This window comes from Hemibagrus wyckioides, linkage group LG27 (genome assembly GCF_019097595.1).
Source record: "Hemibagrus wyckioides isolate EC202008001 linkage group LG27, SWU_Hwy_1.0, whole genome shotgun sequence".
In the NCBI taxonomy this organism is placed as follows: Eukaryota; Metazoa; Chordata; class Actinopteri; order Siluriformes; family Bagridae; genus Hemibagrus; species Hemibagrus wyckioides.
This window is the reverse complement of record NC_080736.1, coordinates 4,823,018-4,844,093: the sequence shown is the minus strand read 5'-3', so window position 1 is coordinate 4,844,093 and position 21,076 is coordinate 4,823,018. Positions and strand designations below refer to the sequence as shown.

At 39.5% G+C, this 21,076-nt stretch overlaps 1 protein-coding gene across 5 annotated transcripts in view; it reads left to right on the top strand.

Moving 5' to 3' along the window:
- Positions 1–3,263: 3,263 nt before the first annotated feature.
- Positions 3,264–21,076, top strand: part of chd9 (chromodomain helicase DNA binding protein 9) — an 81,096-nt gene continuing 63,283 nt past the window's right edge. For all 5 annotated transcript variants that reach the window (XM_058381267.1, XM_058381270.1, XM_058381268.1 and 2 more), the window contains exons 1-2: positions 3,264–3,422; positions 17,890–19,490. In XM_058381267.1, coding sequence (XP_058237250.1) covers positions 18,009–19,490 — 1,482 coding nt within the window. In that variant the 5' untranslated portion in view covers positions 3,264–3,422; positions 17,890–18,008. The remainder of the gene's footprint in view (positions 3,423–17,889; positions 19,491–21,076) is intronic.

Genomic DNA, 21,076 nt, shown 5'->3' with positions numbered 1-21,076 from the left:
ATCACAACAGACCGTGACCGTTTCAGTTGTACACTTTAGTCTTTGTGGCAATGCTGGATTTAAATAAATAAATAAACAAACAAGCAACACATGGAACAAGAACGGCGAGCATCGAAGGGTTGACCTCATGACTAATCAGCCATCAGCCGACTAATCAGGTTAACCTCGTAGAACCTGGTGAAAGTACATGGTGACTCCCAGGTATGCAGATCATTGGGTGTGGTATTCTTCTAAATAACGCCCAGGAAAAAGTGGAGTGTGTATCACGATACGGTGTCCTGTTTATCCATATGACAGGATGATCACTGGGTCAAGCCTCTGCTTGTACAAAGAACCCTTTCTGCTTTGGACTGGAAGGTCATGGTCTGGTCTAAACAGTACTGCACTATAGTGGAGAGCTTGTATCAAAATCCAGAATTCAACCACAGAGCATCTGTTGCTTTACATCTTTCTCTCTCCTCACTGGATTATTTCCCCTTCCCTTTTGTCTAAATCTTTCCTCCTCCCTCTGTCGGGGTGGGTTTAGCTCCACACGTGTACTTTTACTTCCCCAGCTTTACTCCACACCTTCATGAACTTCTCAAACATCCAAGATCCATCACAAAGCATTTGATTCTCTTCTCGCTCTTTTTGCCAAGGTGATTGCTAAGAGAAAGGTATTTTTTTCTCCAGATATATGTTTTTGTTAAGCTTTAGGCTCAGAAACAGTAGGTACTTTGAATTGTGAATTGTGACAGATGGACGTTAAAAAAAAAAAAAAAAAAAAAAGACTATAGTAAGCTTATGGGACACAGAGACATCCCACCCAGAGTGCTGTATGCTTCTTTAACATAGATGGGAACTTGTTGCTGTCTAGCAGTCCTTGGAGAGAAGTTTAGTATTTTGGGAATTGTGCAATGTTCCAGACGCTGCTGACGGGGTGCATAACAGCTGTCCAAGCAGACATCCTGGGGCTACAAACAGCCCTGCTACATGGGAAGAATTAGAGAAAGATAATCATACAGCATATGTTTAGGACAGTGATGAGTGCATCTGGTTCTAGTGGGCTGTCCAGTTCTGCCAGGAAAAACAGAATATCAGTGAGTTAGCTTTGTTACCTGACCCTCATATACATATATATACGCTCTTTTGGGAAGGATTTCGACTATCTTTGGAACATAGTGTGGGAATTTGTGTTCATTCAACCATAAGAGCTTTAGTGCTGCCAGGTACTGGTGTTGGATGAGGAGGCCTGGGGTGTTCCAGTTTATCCCAATCGTGATCTTTGGAGATCTATGCAGGACACTTGAGTCCTTTCACTCTGAAAAGGGAAGGTAGCTCATTGGTTAAGATGTTTGAACCCCAGGACCAGCAAGCTGCCACTGCTGGGCCCCTGAACAAGACCCTTAACACTCAATTGCTCAGTTATAAAAATAAAATCAGATAGTAAATGAGGTAAGTTACTCTGGAGAAGAGCATCATCCAAATGCTGTAAATGTTTCACTCCAATCTTGGCAAACCATGTCATCATGGAGCTCTGAGCTTTGTGCATTGGAACAGGTTTGGGCCTCTTAATTTCAAGAAGGGAACCTGTAATCCTACAGCATACAAAAATGTTCATCATATAGAAATATGTACATCCAACTGTGATGGTCTGGTGTGTACTTGTGTATACTTTTAGTCTTATTCTGTAAATTGCCTTAATGTGTGAAGAAGTGTGTTTAAATAGTGTAGGTGTATTTTTAGCGTCCACCATCATCCACCAGTGCCTTCTTTAGGATAAAGTGGCTACGGAAAAGAGTGAGTTAATATTTGGAAATACCTTGTACAATTTTAACGCCTTCTCACTCAGTTTGCTTAAATATTCGACCAATAAAGGTGTGGTATCCAAAATTGAACACTTTGTGTCATACACTTTATTGTCAGAAGTTTTGGAACACCCCTCCAAATCATTAAATTTAGGTGTTGTATTTCAGGGGTTGGGCTTGGCCCCTTACAGTGAAAGGAACTCTTAATGGTTCAAGCCTTCTAACCCTAACCCTAACCCATACCAAGACATTTTGGACAATGTCATACTCCCAACTTTGTGGGAACAGATTGGGGATGACACCTTCCTGTTCCAACATGACTGCTCACCAGTGCACAAAGCAAGGTCCAGAAAGATATGGATGAGCGAGTTTGGCGTGGAGGAACAACCTTTGAGATGAATTAGAGTGGAGACTGCGAGCCAGGCCGAAACTGGGACGTCTGTCTTTACATGCACATGAATGTAATATGGAGTTGTCCCGCCCTTTGCAGCTATAACAGCTTCAACTCTTCTGGGAAGGCTTTCTACAAGGTTTGGGAGTGTGTTTATGGGGATTTTTGACCATTTGTGAGGTCAGGCACTGAGGCTGGACGAGAAGGCCTGGCTCAGGGTCTCCGCTCTAATTCATCTCAAAGTTGTTCTATCGGGTTGAGGTCAGGACTCTGTGCAGTTCCTCCACACCAAACTTGCTCATCAATATCTTTATGGACCTTGCTTTGTGCACTGGAACAGGAAGGAGTCATCCCCAAACCGTTCCCACAAGTTGGGAGCATGAAATTGTCTTGGAGTTCCTTTCACCAGAACTAAGGAGCCAAGCCCAACAACACCTGAATTCAATGGTGTCCCAAAACCTTCGGCAATATAAGTGTCTATTAAGTTAAAGTCAGCATGAACGCCAATGCCGCTGTAGAGACTGCGATGTCAATACCACACGTGGCCACTAGATGTCGACAAACACCGACGGCACAGACCACCTCTGACGCCGTCTACTACAGGCGTTATAATCGCACTTAAAAATAACAACCCCAAACACTACCATTGTTTAGCACGCTATACGCTATTTTTTTGGTGTCTGTGTGTCACAATTTGTGCGCCATTTTTTCCCTGAAATAAATCAACACTTGTGTGTGTTTTCTTACACGTTCCGTGTCCAGGAGCCACTTATAGGTCCGCGGTAAGCCCTTCTCTGATTGGCTCTCCGCTCTCTTGCGAGGCCATTTTGTTTGGCTCGTGTTAAACACTCCGTATTTGAAATCGACGCGTCAAAAAAAATGTTGTTTTTTTTTCAAATACATCGACGAAAAACTTACCCGAGGCGAATGTAAACAGCGTTAACGAGCTAATTTATTTTCCTAACGGGGAAAAAAAAGCTTAAAAAATTTATAAGTTTTCGTTTGTTGGATTTTTTGGCGATTCAAAACGAGCCGACCAATCAGAGCGCGCGGAACGTAACCGGTATGCAAATGAGCGTGTCGTCACGCTTGCGTCACCGCTGGTGGAAGCGCTGAGGTCGCCAACAGCGGTATAAGTACATTTTTAAAGAGAGAATCGATATTTGTTTTCTTGTTTTTGTTTTTGTTTTTGTTTTTCTCCGGAAATTTACGGCCGCGTTACCGAGGAGATCCCGGTCGCACGGGTAAGTAGTGATGAGTGTGTGTGTGTGTTTATTAAAACAATTTTATGCTCAACAAAATAACGTCGTCGAGAAGGAAAGGAGGGAGAGAGAGAGAGAGAGAGAGAGAGGAGAGTGAAGGCAAGAAGAAACTCAGGTGGCTGGCTGTCAGTGTGGAGAGAGAGAGAGAGAAAGAAAGTGGAGAAGAAGAAGATCCGTGACAGTCACAGGGAAAGAAGAAAGAAGAGAAGAAACTCCAGGGCTGGTTCATCATTCCACGATTTAAAGAAGGTTTGAAAGTCTAGGAGAAGGAGATCAGACCAGGTCTGATCTAACCGGGTGTCCAGATCCTGCTGGACGGCTTCGTGTCTTTCTCTCGGTGGATTAATTCCCCTTCTACTCGGTCTAAACCTTCTGTCCTCCCCCGGTCGAGGTGGGTTTAGCTCCACACGTGTGCTTTTACTCCACACCTTCACAAACTTCTCGACCATCTAACTGCAGACGGTATTCCCACCGAGAGGAGCGGGTCGAGGAATATTTATCTTTCAGGTTGAACGATCGTCCTGTTTATAGGTCAGATATAGACAAAGTCGGATTTTTACCTGTACGATAGGTGTGAGCGGATGGACAGGTGAGGGGGATGAGAAGATCCTCAAGGTTCTGGAGGTGTAGAAGAAGTGAAAGTTAGACTAGGATGTCGTGAAGTTCTTTGTCAGCTGAATATCAATAATATTAATAAACAACACCTGGAAATGCAACACAATTCATTCTCATCTAAGTATAATAAGCTCACAAAATTGATCACACAAGATGATCCCAGGCCACCAAGATACACTGTACTGCCAAAAGTTTTGGGACACCTCTCTAAATCATTGAATTCAGGTGTTGTTTTTCAGGGGTTGTGCTCGGCCCCTTAGTTCCAGTGAAAGGAACTCTTAATGCTTCATCATACCAAGACATTTTGGACAATTTCATGCTCCTAATTTTATACTAACAGTTTGGGGATGACCCCTTCCTGTTCCAACATGACTGCTCACCAGTCCACAAAGCAAGGTCCATAAAGATATGGATGATAGAGTTTGGTGTGGAGGAACTTCACAGAGTCCTGACATCAACCCGATAAAACACCTTTGGGTTGAATTAGAGCGGAGACTGCGAGCCAGTCCTTCTCGTCCAACGTCAGTGCCTGACCTCACAAATGCACTTCTAGTGGAAGGGTCAAAAATTCCCAAATCTCTTGTGGAAAGCATTTCCAGAAGAGTTGAAGCTGCAAAGGGCAGGCCAACTCCATGTCACATTCATGTGCTTGTAAAGGCAGACATCCCAAAACTTTTGGCAATATAGTGTATGAGAGTAAAGCTAAAAAAAAATCATAATGTCACCTGTTTATTTACGAGATTCAAATCATAGCTAAAAGTGTTGTATGATCCCAGACTCGTATTTTTACCGCCATGAATATAATCCGATCGACAGCTTGGGAAGCTGATATGGCTCGGTCCTGGAGATCCTGGAGATGTAGATGGTAGATATTGAAGTTAGGCTGTAGTGCAGAAAGTTTGCAGGATGTTTTGGTTAAAACGTCTTCCATCAGCCGTGTAAGCAAACTGGGATTAGATTTATAGCAGAAAAATAATCCGATCAACAAGTGGAAGGATGATAACACGGTCCTGGAGTTCCTTCCGGAAGTATTAATATTAATATATTAATATTTTTGTAGATTGCAATTTCGTTAGCTATGTAATTAAGGTGTAATAATAACACTAAGAATCGTAATAATTGATTAATTAACTATTCAAGCTGAATATCTGTTAATATGATTAGAGTAAATTGAGATTCATCAGACGAACAATCAATATTTTTTCATTTCCAGGTGAAATGATAGATGTTTAGCTGTTAATATACACGATATAAAGTGTCTGATCACACACTTGTTGCTGTTATTATTATTATTATTATTATCATATGTGTATAAGTACAATCAGACCAACAGGTAGAAGTGCAGATCTGGAGAGCTTTAGGAATGAGTGGAAGGTTTTGACTGAAAATGATTTTAATCAGCCGCTCTGCTGCTATGATACTGGATTCAGATCAGACTTTTTAAGTGTTCTATCGACAGGTGGAAAGGTGATCGAGTGTAGGCCTGGAAATCTCCAGAAATAGTTGTAAAATTAAACTGGAAATGTTTCTGAAACTTCTAGGTGTAGGAAGGTGTAATCAGGGGTAGTACACAAAGTTTCCTGATAAATAAATTGTTTTATATATTCATCAGCTGTGCAGGTAATAATAATAATAATAATAATAATAATAATAATAGTAAAATAAATAAAGTTAAATAAATTAAATGAAAAATATTTGTAAGATAATTATTGAAAAATAGTAATTTTTTATTATTATTGTTATTATTATTATTATTATTATTATTATTATTATGTTATTATAAAGATGGAAAAGAAGAAGAAATAAGACTGGAAACATTAATAAATAATAATAATTATTAATAATAATAAGAAGAAAAAAATGAAGGAATAATGACTGAAAAAGTCTTTTAAAATAATAATAATAATAATAAAAAAATATTATTATTATTATTATTATTATGATGACAAACAAGAGAGCATAACAAAACAACGTGTATACGTATATTTTTAATACATACATTAAAAACACATAAAATCCAATTTAAAAAAATAATAGCAACGATAGTAATAATACAATATTTAAAGTGTTAAAAAGCAAATTTAAATAAAAGTTTAGAAAGTTAAGGTAATATGCTGTTAATAAAGACGTTAATAAGACACTGAGCTGGAAATTTTCATTTATGAGGCAAGGGGGTCATTATTATTTCACTATTAATACTGTTTTCCAACATAATTAGAACATTAGAGCTTTTACCAGGGCTAATAACGCTAATCACGGACGATATACACTGATTATACCTGTATAAATATAATCGGATTAACAGGTTGTTGTCTTTAGGCTGATAAAGTGCAGGACGGTCTGGAGAACATCACCATCGTGGTGTTCTCTCCAGAAATCAGATTAACACAAAGCTGGAAATGTTTCGTCTCATTGACGTAGGAAAATAATTTTTGTTTTCTGTTCACGCCGCCAAATCTCCGGTCGCTGTGCTATGAAGTCATCAGTAGGTTAAAACTCAGGGTTCCTCTGCATCGTAGCATACGGGATGAAGGACACGTAGCGTTCGAACTTTGCCTCGGATCACATGCGATCTTCTCTAGCGTCGCTCCATATTTGCATGAAGTTAAACTTTTCTCAGCTTTGCCACGTCAGTGAACTTCCAGGTTGTCGTCGTTCTCAATGAAAATTTTACATTTCTGGCAGACGTCTTTATATAGAGCGGCTTACAATTTATCTCATTTATACAACTCGGGGTTAAGGGCCTTCCTCAGGGGCCCAGCAGTGGCAGCTTGGTGGACCTGGGAGTCCAACACCTTAACCACTAAGGTGGCGCATGAACAGTCACTGTATGTGCAATGAAAACATTTATGAATCAGGCTGATATCTGACAATATAACTGATGAGGATCTGATCCCAATCATGGATTATACAGACATACACTATATTGCCAAAAGTTTTTGGACACCCCTCCAAATCGTTGCATTCAGGTGTTGTTTTTCAGGGGTTGGGTTTGGCCTATTAGTTCCAGTGAAAGGAACTCTTAATGCTTTAGCATAGCAAGACGTTTTGGACAATTCCATGCTCTTTGTGGGAACAGTTTGCTTGCTGTTCCAACATGACTGCACACCAGTGCACCAAGCAAGGTCCAGACAGACATGGGTGAGTGAGATTGGTGTGGAGGAACTTGACTGGCCTGCACAGAGTCCTGACCTCATCCTGATAGAACGCCTTCGGGATGAATTAGAATGGAGACTGTGAGCCAGGCCTTCTCGTCCAACATCAGTGCCTGACCTCACAAATGCACTTCCAGTGGAATGGTCAAAAATTCCCATAAACACATTCCTACACCTTGTGGAAAGCCTTCCCAGAAGAGTTGAAGCTGTGATAACTGCAAAGGGCCGGGCAACTCCATATCACATTCATGTGCATGTAAAGGCAGACGTCCCAAAACTTTTGTCAATATAGTGTATAATCAGATGGATGGTGGGCTGATAAATCTCAGTCTTGTTAGAGCAGGATGGACTTCAGAAGGTCGCAGTCGACTCCAGAAATGTGCAGAATTAAGAAGGACAGGATTTCTGTTCAGTGTAGATATAATAGATATAATTTATAATGTTTAAAGTTACTATTTTATCCCTAATAAGCAAGTCTAAGGCGAAAGTGGGGAGGAAAAACTCCCTGAGATGATGTAAGGAAGAAACCTTGAGAGGAACCAGGCTCAGAAGGGAACTTCATCCTCATTTGGGTGACAGTGGACAGGAAATGATGTAAAGTTCATGATCATGTAAAGTTGGATTTATGAGTCAATGTTACTTTCATTTTTACATGTGGAGTCTGTTGCATGCTTCTGTCCTCTAACTCACTAAAAATAGATGGCTGTTCATCATTAATCTTGCCAGAAGCATGATGTCACGCTGCATGTCCCACGTCTATGAAGTAACAGCAGTCGAGTTTTACGTCAGGCGTAGAAACGCATCCTCCGCGCCCACCTACAGGACGACCATATACAGAGCTGAGACGGTCCGTTACAGATAAGTCGTTAGGACGCTTTAAGAAGGGTGATGCCCAACTGCTGAAGCGGGGTCGGCTGGAAGCGGCGCGTGTGGGCGGGTGATAATAGAGCACGCAAGCCGGGATTGAGATAAAACCACAGTGTGTTACAGTGACCTGCAAAAACTGGAAGCCTTTCAACACTGATAACACCATTAACAACAACAACATCATGGTGCAGCACTCATAGTAAAAACTGAAGAAATTCATTTTTTGAATGAAATAAAAAATTTAGATCGGTGAGTTAGCGAGAAGAGATTTTTTTTAGCCTATAGCCATGTTTGTGTTTATACTTTCACAATTTCTTATGAAACCACGGTGCGAGGGCGAGTCGTAAATCATTTTCTAACAGGATCTTTTCTTAAAACAGTTCCTTTTAGCTTTCAGAAGTTTCCTTGAAAAATATATTTTTATGGCTTTTTTCAAAGCAAGTATTTCAGGGCTTCAGATTTTTTTTCCTCCTCAATTTTTCTCGCCTGGAATATTTTTTTCTCATGTTATATGGAAAAGTGAGTAAATGAGCAAACATATCGTCAGGATTTTATAATCAGGGAGGTTTTTTTTTTTCTTAAGACCATTGTATTAGGTTTGCTTATTTAGGGATAAATATTGAATTAAATTTTTTATTCTGAATTTTTATCTTTTTGTAAAGCTGCTTTGAGCTCCAGTGTCCACTGTAAAAAGGGTGACACAATTAAAATACATAGAAAATAAATGCAAAATCATGAAGAGCAGCTTGAGAATTTTCCAAAGCGGCCGCAGATTCAGGCCGAGACGCGTCACGTGACGTCACCGCAACACGAGCTCAGTCGACTCCTCCCTTCCATTCACGTGTGTGCATATAAAGGCTCTCAAAGAATGTCATTGTATGCGTGTCTTTAGGAGTTTAAAAGGAGAATCCCGTGCTTGTGATTTCGCCAAGTAGTTTTCTGCCATCAAAAAAAAGCACAAAAAATCCTCATGTGGCATCAAAAATTTAGCAAAATCAAGCTATTTCTGGTTGCAATAAAATAAAAAAAAAAACAAATAAAAAATTAGAAGGAGTAGATATTATGCTACTGGTGCTCATGCTGTGTTGTAACACACTCAGAGGAAAGACAGCAGTCTGCCATCTTTCGCATACATGAGCCTGAAGACGCTGCTTTGATTGATGAGAGAGAAAGAGAGAGATTATGTCATTCTTCCCACACAGGTCATTTCTGAGTGGTTAACTCCTGTCTTCGACTAGCTATGAGGATTCAAACTCGCCATCTCATGATGAGAACATGAACACGTGTCTCTTGTGCCTCTTGGTGTTAATCCGTGAGCTGTGGCTCTCGCATGTGACAGTTCCTCTGCACGCTCATTTCACACTCTCGAACATTTCACAGCAGTTTTAATGACTCACCATTCCGCTTTTATCAGACAGCTTATAGTTTAGCGAGACTCTGGAGTTCTTCATGTTGATGTCATCACACTACATATTTCACAGTTTACCGTTTATACGCCCAGATCTCTGAAATTGTTATTAGCCTGCTAACGTTCACTAGTTTTACGTCACGTGGTATCCGATGCTTTCTGAATTTTTTTTTTTTTTTTTACAACCGTGAGTATGGTATCTGTCCAGAGTTTTTGTTTGTTTGGATTTTTTTTGTGAAATTAATAGACGTTTTATGTCAAACGTCTGTCAGATAAACGCCACCCAAGCGCCGAAAATGTCGCTTATTTTCGTGACATTCGCAGCCGCCGACTTTCCGTCGTTCTCAGATTAAAGCAGTGAATAACAGCATGACTCAACACGACTCATTGAAAAAGTCAGATCTCTTTCGATAGTGACATTTTCACAATCGTCCCACCACACTGCACTAAACCCGAGTCGCTTACCGCGCCCAGGAACCAAAGAGTGTTGATTTTTAAATTGGATCTTGCATCAGAATGTTAAGCTTTGTTCTTGGATCAGATCTCGGGTACAAAGTCGCTTCTGACCGCTTTCGGGATGAGTGATTGAACCGAGTCTGTTTAGGTCTGTTGCTCATGCGTCATTAAAGTACTTAGGGTACATGTGTGTGTATATATATATATATATATATATATATATATATATATATATATATATATATAAATATTTATATATATACACTACCAGTCAAAAGTTTCGACACACCTTCTAATTCAATGTTTTTTGTTAGTGACTTATTTTCTACATTCTAGAACAATACTGGAGATTTCAAAACTATGAAATAACACACATGGACTTAAGTAATCCATATGTAATGACAACAAACAGCAGTCAGTTGTTATTTTAAGACACGAAGGTCAGGTGTTCTGGAATAGTTCTTGCAAGAACAGTATTGTCAAGTGCATTTGCAAAACCCATCAAGCACCATGATGAAACTGGCTCACATGAAGACCATCCCAGTAAAGCAAGACCAAAACTTACCCCTGCTGCAGAGGAGAAGTTCATTTAGAGTTACCAGCCTCAGAAATCACCAATTAACAGCACTTCAGATTAGAGCCGTTATGAAGGCTTTACAGAGCATCAGTAGCAGACATATCTCAATATCAACTGTTCAAAGGACATTATTGTGTATTTCGGCCGCCTCCAGCATTGTTTTACAATGTAGAAAGAAATAAACATCAGGAAAGACCATGGAATTAGAAGGTGTGTCCAAACTTTTGACTGGTAGTGTATATATGTATATATATTCTATTTATTGTCGCTCAGACTGACAGAAAGCAGAAAAGGAGCAACTTGAACTTAGGAAGATAATAATCAGCTGCGGTTGATGACGAACTGCAAGATACAATAAAAACATCTCGTACCTTTTAGGAGCTTATTGTATCGCAAAACACTTCAAAGCGTTTTTTATCACGTTTTTATCAAGAAACATAGAAGACATCAGCTGGCTTTCACAGAATTAAACAGATATCCCGAATGCCCAACCACAGACCTTTTCCTGTAACCTTTCAGTGAACGAATGACGTTTAAACACGGGTTTTTGTTTTTGTTTTCTTTTTAGAAAATTAATTATTAATTACAGCATATAATAGAAAGGAAAAGAGGTTAAAAACGGAAATATTTGGGAATTATACATTTTATTTATTGTTAGACACTATAATTAGGCGCTTATTTACCTTTTTTATTTATCTTTTTTAAATGGACATTATAACTAGACATTTTTCTTTTTTTTCTTTTTTTTTTTAAAAATAGACATAATTTTACTTTTTTCTTTTATTTTTTAAATTAAAAAAAATAGACATTGTAATTAGACATTTTTTTCTTTTATTTCTTTGAATTTTTTTTTAAATAATAGACATTATAATTAGACATTTTTTTAATTTCTTTTTTAATTTATTTTTTAAAAAATAGATACTATAATTAGACATTTTTCTTTTACATTTTTGAATAAAAGAAATAGACATTATAATTAGACATTCTTTCTTATATTTCTTTTTTAAGGGTTTTTTTAAAAAACTTTTTTTCTTTTCTTTTTTTTAAATAGACTTTTCTTTTTCTTTTTCTTTCTGTTTTTGTGGAAAGAATGACATAAAAATGACTTTATATGTACTTTATATATAATTTTTTATCAACAAGATATTACCTTCCACAGATGTTCCTTCTCATCACCAGCTGTTAGTGTAATGTACTTTACCTGTCAGCAAACGAATGACGTTTAAATACAGGGGTTTTTTTGTTTGTTTTTTTTAGTCTAGCCATCATGCGTCACGTTGTCCAAAATTAGCGTACAGAAAAACCAGTATGCAGAAATGCAGAGAGCCAATCAGATTCCAGCCCTCACGATCCTGAAGCTTGTAACCAGAAAATTGTACAAAAGTGTAGCAGATTCTCCGTATCCCACGATTACAGCCTCAGAGGCTCAGACTAATGAAACAAAACAGGAAATTGTGTATATATTTGTTGTACGCATGTTTATGTAGAGTGTAGACACATTTCTGCAATTTTTTTTTTTTTTAGCTAAAGTGGCGGTCAGACTGAACACAACTAGAGTTTGTCCTGTGGAAAAGTTTAGATTTTGAGAAGATGCAAGATGCAAAGAAAGTAAAGAAAGTCTTTTGTGTGTATCCAAAAAACTCCTTCTTCTTCTTTTTTCGGATTTTCCCTTCAGGGGTGGCCACATCGAATCATCTCTCTCCACCTATCCCTATCTTCTGCATCCTCAACACTTGCACCCACTAGCTTCATATCCTCATTTATTCCATCCATATACCTCCTCTTTGGCCTTCCTCTTTGCCTCCTGCCTGGCAGCTCCATGTCCAACATTCTCCTACCAATATATTCACTCTCCCTCCTCTGGACATGTCCAAACCATCTTAATCTGGCCTCCCTAACTTTGTCCCCCAAACGTCCAACATGAGCTGTCCCTCTGATGTACTCGTTCCTAATCCTGTCCAACCGTGTCACTCCCAAAGAGAACCTCAACATCTTCAGCTCTGCTACCTCCAGCTCTGACTCCTGTCTTGTGTGTATCCAAAACTCCATCATGCAATATTTTGGACTGAAATTGTGACACTACAAAAACAGCATACGATAGTGAGTAGCAACAAGCTAGCGAGAAAACAACAGCCAATAGAGTTAGCAACAAGCTAGCCAGCTTATGTTAGCTGTATTAATGTATTTTTGAATGATTCCCAAATCAGAGATTTTTTGAGTCCAGTCAAATTCTATTTTACCAAACACCGTGTCTGTATAAATCAACACTTGATATCGAAGAGGAAGGTTACAGTGTCGACAGCGCGGGCGGCCATGTCGATCCGACGTCACTCCGTAAAAACGATCAGCAAGAAAACTACCTCACGAAGTTGGTGAGGTGAAATCTTCTGGGTTTGATGGGGTGTTTTTGGTGTTTTTTACCTGGTGTAGGCGGGGAATTTGCAATTTCACCCCCAAACGCAGCACAAGAACATGATCGGGATGGCGAATGGTGTAGCAATTGGTTTGTTGTGGTCAGAATCTGATTTTACTCCCTGCCTGGGATTTTTTTTTTTGCATTAGCGATGTTCCCCCAGACCTTTTCGGGTCTGAAGCATAATGTCAGGAACTTGGTTCATTTAATCAGGCTTATCTGAAAGACCAAAAACAAGGCTGTATATGAGAGAGAAAGGACACCAGGCTCACACGTTAAGAGTTTTAAGAATTTTATTAAGGTGTGAATTTTTTAGACTGTTTGCTGTGGTACACTGTCAAACCAAAATATCAGGTAGGTAGAAAAACAGAAATATTTGGGAATTATACATTTTATTAATTATTAGACATTATAATTAGACATTTATTTTTTACTTTTCTTTTATTTAAAAAATTGACATAATTAGTCTTTTTTTACTTTTCTTTTTTATTTAAAAAATTTACATAATTAGTCTTTTTTACTTTTCTTTTTTATTAAAAACAGACATTATAATTACACTTTTTTTTAAACAAAAAAAAGAATAGACAATTTAATTACATTCTTTTCTTTTCTTTGAATTTTTCTTTAAAATAGTCATTATAATTAGACTTTTCCCTTATTTTTGAAATTATTTAAAAAATAGACTTTTTTTATAATACACTTTTTTATTATTATTTTAGAAGTAATGAACATTATAATTTTTTTTCTTTCTTTTTCTTTTTTTCTTTTTTAAAAATAGATATGATTAGACTTTTTGTCTTAAAAATAGACATTATAATTACACTTTTTTGTTTTCCTTTTTCTTTTCTTTTTTAAAGAAAAAATAGACATCATAATTTTTTTCTTTTCTTTTTTTCTTTTTATTTCCTACAAAAATCCTACAAAGTTTTGAAGCCAATGAATGACACAAAAATGACCTCATATGTACTTTACATCAACAAGATATTACGTTCCCCAGATGTTCCTTCATCACCAGCTGTTAGTGTAATGTACTTTGAGCTACCTCTGTGAGTTGGAGGCGTGAGATTAAAAGCTGGAAATCACAGTAGAGCACCGCTCTTATTACTTTACCTCACAGTAAGCAGCTGTAACCTAGTTAGCATTAAAAAAAAGTAGCATGGGGGCTCATCCCACCTCTTCGCAGGTCTACCGAGACCTTGTTAGCGATATTAGATGCCTTACAAAGTAATACGTGTCATGGAGAACACAAACTAGTAGAAAAGAAGTATGAGAAGAAGAAAAGCAAAACAAAACACAGATACAAATAAATAGAGGTGTATGAGATTAGCATGGCTAATTTGGCTTCTTCTATATATATAGTGGGAAAAACTAGCATAGTAAGTAGCTTAGCAACAAGCTAGCCAGCTTTTTACCAAATACAGTATCTGTATACACTGATCAGCCATAACATTATGACCACTGACCGGTGAAGTGAATAAGACTGATGATCTCCTCATCATGGCACCTGTTAGTGGGTGGGATATATTAGGCTGCAAGTGAACATTTTGTCCTCAGAGTTGATGTTAGAAGCAGGAAAAATGGACAAGCGTAAGGACTTGAGTGAGTTTGAAGAAGGGCCAAAATGTGATGGCTAGACCACTGGATCAGAGCATCTCCAAAACTGCAGCTCTTGTGGGGTGTTCCCGGTCTGCAGTGGTCAGTATCTATCAAATGTGGTCCAAGGAAGGAACAGTGGAGAACCGCACGTGGGGAGCGAAGGCTGGCCCGTGTGATCCGATCCAACAGATGAGCTACTGAAGAGGTTAATGCTGGTTCTGATAAAAAGGTGTCCGAATACACAGTGCATGATGGATCAGGGATGTTTTGGCAGCAAAACATGATATTAGGCAGGTGGTCATAATGTTATGCCTGGTCTGTGTATGTCAGCACTTGATTTCGAAGAGGAAAACTTAGCTTGTGCTAATCCTAACATGAATAAACCGTCATACCGTGATAAATTGCGTTCAAATGAACGTAAGCGTTCTTGTTGTTGTTGTTGTTGTTGTTCAGGAATCCCCTGATGTTACGATCTTCTCATCATCATGGACGGTTTTTAGCCGTGAAGCACACGATATAATTTCGAACCCAATGTTTTAGTCACCACACGGTGATTTGAGTTTCCCCAATCAACTGGAAAAACCCTAACCTTCTCACCAAAAAGTCATTCATTCTTTTAGCAAATTCCCATGAACATAAATCTGGGCATGTCACACATCTGTCGGTGTTTCGACTGTATTTATTTCTCTCTCTTTATCGTTTCATCCCAAGTCACGTTACGAGGCAGCGCACCTTTCAGAGACGTTAACTAGGTTACAGTTGTTGTGCAAAACGCTTCCTGGAAAGCGAGACGTGTACGAGGGTGTTTTGTATGTGTGTGTGAGAGAGAGAGAGAGAGCGTGTGATTTCCAGAGCTCCACACGTGCATCAGGAATACAAATCCCTCGTCAGAAAATCGCTCCTTCTCCACACGAGATGAGAAGTTTTTTGTCTCTCAGGTCTCTCAGTGATTGGTCAGCCCTGCGCCGGACAACTTTCACGACCGGGTTTTAACCTTTTGAACAAACCCGAGGGTTCTAATTAACACGACGTGTGTCCTGTTTTCAGACATGGAAAATCGTTATCAGGTTCAGTCCAGACTGAAGTGTGTTCAAGCCCGTAATTCGCCACGTTCCTGTGAAACATTAACTGGGAAATATTTCACGTCTAAAAATGGTTTGCGGTCTTAAGTTTAAAAGTAAGGAGTAAACCGGAAGTGGTTAAGTAACTCGATGCAAAACCTTTTTGCATTATCAGGGTGTGTGTATTACGTGGATTTGACTGTACGCCTGTGTGTGTGTGTGTGTGTGTGTGTGTGTGGTGAGTCAGCAGGTCGTGACTGACCTCTTCCGCCGCCAGTGTTGGTCAGGACAGCCTGTCTGTCTTTGTGGCTGCTGGTGTTTGTGTATGTGCGTGTGTGTGTGTATGTGTGTGTGTGTGTGTTTGTACACACAAACACACTGAGCACATGTTTTTTATACGTTTTGAATTTTTCTGTACAGATAACCACCTTTTCTGTTCTATTCACCACACTTTAACGCCCGCTTTAACTACATACCTTTCATCTAATTCATAGCAGGAACTCAGTAATGTGCTGAATAAGCAGAATCATTCCAAGTCAGGGATTTAAAGCTTGGACGAATAAAGGGAACATGCGGCTACGCCTTTATTAGTAATTCCCTTCTAGGTGGAGATACAGGTAGTGTGTAGGACTGCTGGAGAACCTGGAGGTTTATCAGTATCATAGGAATGATGTTCTTCTTCATTTCCACATTTTTTCCATAAAGAATTATGGTCACTTATTGTGTCAGTAGTATAGTAAAGAGATTCTTTTTAACCACAAAGGCATGAATCTGTTGGATTCTCAAATCTGATTGGTCAGAAGGTGCTTAGTAATTTTCTATATATAACAGCGCCCTTGATGGCAATGTAAATCACAGGTCCTCTTATTTCGCCAATACGATATCTTTTTATTAGAGATGGCAAGATATCACAATTTCTTCTCCGATATCAAGACCTTGAGTCTCACCCAATACTGATACCTGTCCCTGTCTTAAACACTACTAACCTCTCACAGCATGTCACAGTTAAACTCCCTCACAAAAATATCACTTAAATTATGAATATGATAAATAGAATAAATAGTAAAGTTTTAAATATAAAATTTATTTGGATTCGGTTTCCAGTTATCTGATATAGGATCCGATATATCCGATATATTTTCTTCGATATCCGTTCCACCATTTTTTCTTACTTGACTGGTCCTGACTCCATACCGATACCGGGTATCAGACCAGTTCCACCCCAAGTTTTTATAGTAACCCCTGAGGTAAACCTGTTCCCTTAGGTTTTCCACCATGAGAAAGTCTTCAGGATGGAGGTTCTTTTGCTTTTAAATAAAAGAGAAAGCAGGGGAGGGTAGCTGTTATAACGTATGGAATTTAAGAGTTTAAGAGACTATAAATTCATAATTCAGTGTTTTTAGTAGATTAAAGTAGTAATTAGTATATTGCTGTGGTGTAAGTGGACCATATTGGGATGTACTGTTATTGGAAAAGAATCCATTTATTGGTGGTCATCTTATCAATGTTCACCCTGCTTTTGATTATTTTCCTTTTGTATTTCTAATGTAATTTAACACCTTTTTTATTAAAAAATAAAACAATATTATTCATAAACTGCAGTGGAACAAAATATAGTTAGAAGAATAAAGAAGGTAAGTCTCTCCAGAGAAGGAAACAAGTCCCAAAGGTTTTAGATATTTAGCTGTTAAATAGCTAGAAGTAAAACTTTCGGATGTTGTTTTATGATAAGAATTTAAAGTTAAATATAATTTTATTTGAATAAGGAATCCATTATATGCTGCTTCTATTGGCTTTGCCATAGAAATAGTGTAAACAATATGAGTACACCTACAAACTGACCTTCACAGGGGACACGAAAAGACATTCGTTACAGCCCAGGGACTGTTAGCCACAGTTGTTAAAATACACATCGCTAGTGTTAATGTTTTCATTGATAACGTGTCCTGAACTGACAGCTTAGTCATAACGGGGGTACTACAAAATTTCCTTTGACTCATTGACCGGTTTCCAAGTCACTCTAGCATAGGGTAGATCATGCTGTGGCTTGCTAGTAGGAGGGTTTGGGAAGTGCTGAGTGCTGAGTTTTATTATTACCACCATGTTTGTCGTTTATTTGAAACTCCATGCACTGATAACGGTAGCGATTATTTTGTAACGTAATTACGATGCCACACAAATATGTATGTGCCTAAATATTTAGGTCATAAAGCTTTGTTCAGTAGTATAGGCTAGTCAATATAATGTCTCCTAATGACTAGCTAATAGCGTTTAAGTAATACTTTTTCTCTCTCTGCACAGACTGGTTCGCGATGGACACATCCTGATGCTCGACAGCCGGACCATGAACTTGGCTGTCCTGTCACATGGACACTATATAGAAGCCAAACCTCTATGCAACACTTCCAACTGATTGCATAATGGACTATTTTGGTGACTCCAACCTTTTCGAGGATTGTTTTACCTCAGGCCATGTTTCTTTGGCAGATGAGCTGGACCTTGGCTCAGGGTTCGACCCTCTGCAGCTCAATGCAGTGGATCCTGAGAAACACCACGGATTGGTGGCAGGTTCTATGCCATCTGCTAACCAGCATGGGGTAGACTACCGTCAACAAATGGGGCAGTCTTTTCCTACCCAAGGAGGAGACAGCAATGTTGGAGGCATTTTCATTAACGAGCAGTCCCATTTTCAAGACCCAAGCATGAATCAAGCGCCTCAGACCAATGGCCTGTATCCCAACAACAGTCCTGTATGGGGGGAACGCAGAGCAAACGTTTACCACCATCAGCGGATGCAGCATCAGCAGCTTCAACAGCATCAACAGCAACGGCATAAAGAACATCTGCGTCAGCAACAGTTTCAAGAACAATTTCAGCACCGTCAAGGCCAACAACGTCATGAACATCAGTTCAATCAGCAACATTCACACCTTCAGCAGGGTCAGCAAGTTTTGAGCCAGCATCAGCTGTCAGCTCAGCACCAGATGCCCCACCAACAAATGAACCCTCATACTTTACATCCAAAGAGCTATCCAGATCATAGCAACTTCTACTACCAAGGAAATGTCGCATCCCACCAAGGTCACCACGGCGCGATTAATTCAGAGGGAAGCCCTTTTCATCCAGGCGTTGATCCACAGTCCAAGTCTTACCTTGATGTCCCGATGATTGCTGCAACATCTCAGCAACCAAGTGGGTTTGATATGGCCCAAACGGTCCAAAGGTTCCACGGTGTTCCTGAGTCTGAGGACAGCAATCTTGGGTTCCACGTACAGTCTTCCCCTGCACCCTATACCCTGTCTTCCTGTTCAGCCAATATGGCTTCCTCCTACCCTTCCTCTCAGTATTCCTTTCCCAGTCAACCTCCTCCTGTCGTTACTTCATCACAGCCTCACAGCACCATCCCACCTGGTTCTGAAATCGGTTCTCGGAATTCCAGCTGCTTGTTCGTGCCAGATCCTTTAATGGGAGAACGGCAAAAGGGGAGTCAGATCCAGGTTCCTGGAAACCATCCTCAGGAGTGTCCTTTTCGTAGCCTGCAGCCTTCTAAGCCAGCCCAGGATGCTTATGGTGCTCCTGAGATGTTCTCAGGAGGCCTAGCTTCGTTCTCGACAGCAAATGGCCCTTTCTTACACGAGACTCAAAACAGCCACAGTGTCGGTGGTAGTGGGTTTCAGGGTCTGGATGACGTCTCGTTGCTCGATCATCAGCATGGAGGTATAGGGGCAATAGGAGGAGGACATAATATCCTGGAAGAAGAGCTGCTGCCTGAGCTTGAAGCTTTCGTTCAGGAGGAGACGTCCGGTTGGAACAACGTAAGACACGATGAAGAACCTCGTGATTTGGTGGAAGAGGAAGATTTGGCTTTTAAGGGTTCACTAACATTGCATTATAAGGCACAGGTAAGATCACTGGTGCATTTACTTACCTTTAAAGCAACTCTTGAACAGTCTTCTTATATTCCTCATAGAAAGGAAGCTGAAGGTGTTTTGATTACTGAATATTGTCAGGAGTCTGAAAAGCCGTGATATGTTGTGAATTACTTTGGGATCGATTTTGTTGATAATCCATTTGCTTCTTGAAGCAACCAGAGCACGGTTGCTTCAAGTACACCGGTGGTCATAGCACGGTACTTGAAATACTTGATATAGATATTATATTGTCATATTTGGCTGCTGTTTTGAGTGGTTCATGCTATAGGTTCTAGCTTTCTATAAAACACTCTGCTGTAAGGTTCTTCATACGACTTTGCTATCAGGATTCTCTAGTTGGAGTTGCCTTAAAAAAATAGTATAGATTTTCACTGGAAGGAAATAAAAAAAATTAACTCCAGAATAAAGGAACAAGGCAATCCACACATTAGACAGCCAAAGCTAAGAGACAAGGATGGAGAAATGTAAATTAAGAAAGATGACTCCTGTGAATCCCGGTGCTGAATCCTGAGCAGTTCAGCGCAGGAGGTTTTCAGACAGTCCAGCTAGCAGCTGATTAAGAGTGGCAGCCGTGTGCTCAAGACTTACGTGGGTTAAGCATACTTAAGGCTATAACAAGATGTCGGTCAGGCCAGCCGACGGCTACCACAACAACATGCGCTCTGGTGGGTCGGAGCGTGGGGGTTGTTTGTATTAGTGCTCGTGAGGCCGAATGTTTGTTCGTGTTTGTGGGTGGTGGACTCGTCGGGTGGACTTGTCGAGGGGGGGATGGAGAGAATGAGGAATCGGTGAAGACAAGCAGAGGATGAAGTGGAGAGAGAAAGAGGAAGGTGGGGGTGGAGGAAATGCTGTTAACCAGCCCTGCTGGAGGCAATCCTTAGTTCTAGTGTCAGAAGAGTGTCTTGCTTTCTCTCTCTCTCTCTCTGTCTCTCTCTCTTTCTCTTTCTCTGATGACGCAACAGCCTCAGTTTCCCCACAGGCTTGTGCTTGACACAGAGAGCCAAGGCTCAGAGGTTCAGCTGCCTCACACACACACACGCACACACATACACAGTGCTTGCCAGGTTTACCACACACACACACACACACTCAGTTCTTGCCAGGTTTACCACACACACATACACACAGAGTGCACCTAATTTGCCAGTACACACAACCCGTCTTGCACTCATGCATGTAAACCTTGTCCTGTTGCTCTGTTCCCAAGCAGGCCCATAAGCTGGTAGACCTACACATACATCTGCCTACTGTTTTTTACGTTTTTATTTTGGTTTATTTATTTATTTTCTTTTTTTTATACCACTTTAATTAAGCTTGTACTCTTTCTCTACTTGTTTTTTTTTTTCATTCATGATGCTATTATGTAGTGCACAATTATCATTTGCTTATTTTACTATTTTGTTTTTATTTTTTTATTTATGCATTTTGATTCCATTTATTTAATTCTTGTTTTTTTTTATTTCACTATATATTTTCATTTATGAAAGTTATGTAATGTTTATTATTATTATTATTATTATTATTAATAATAATAATAATAATAATGATAGATTGCA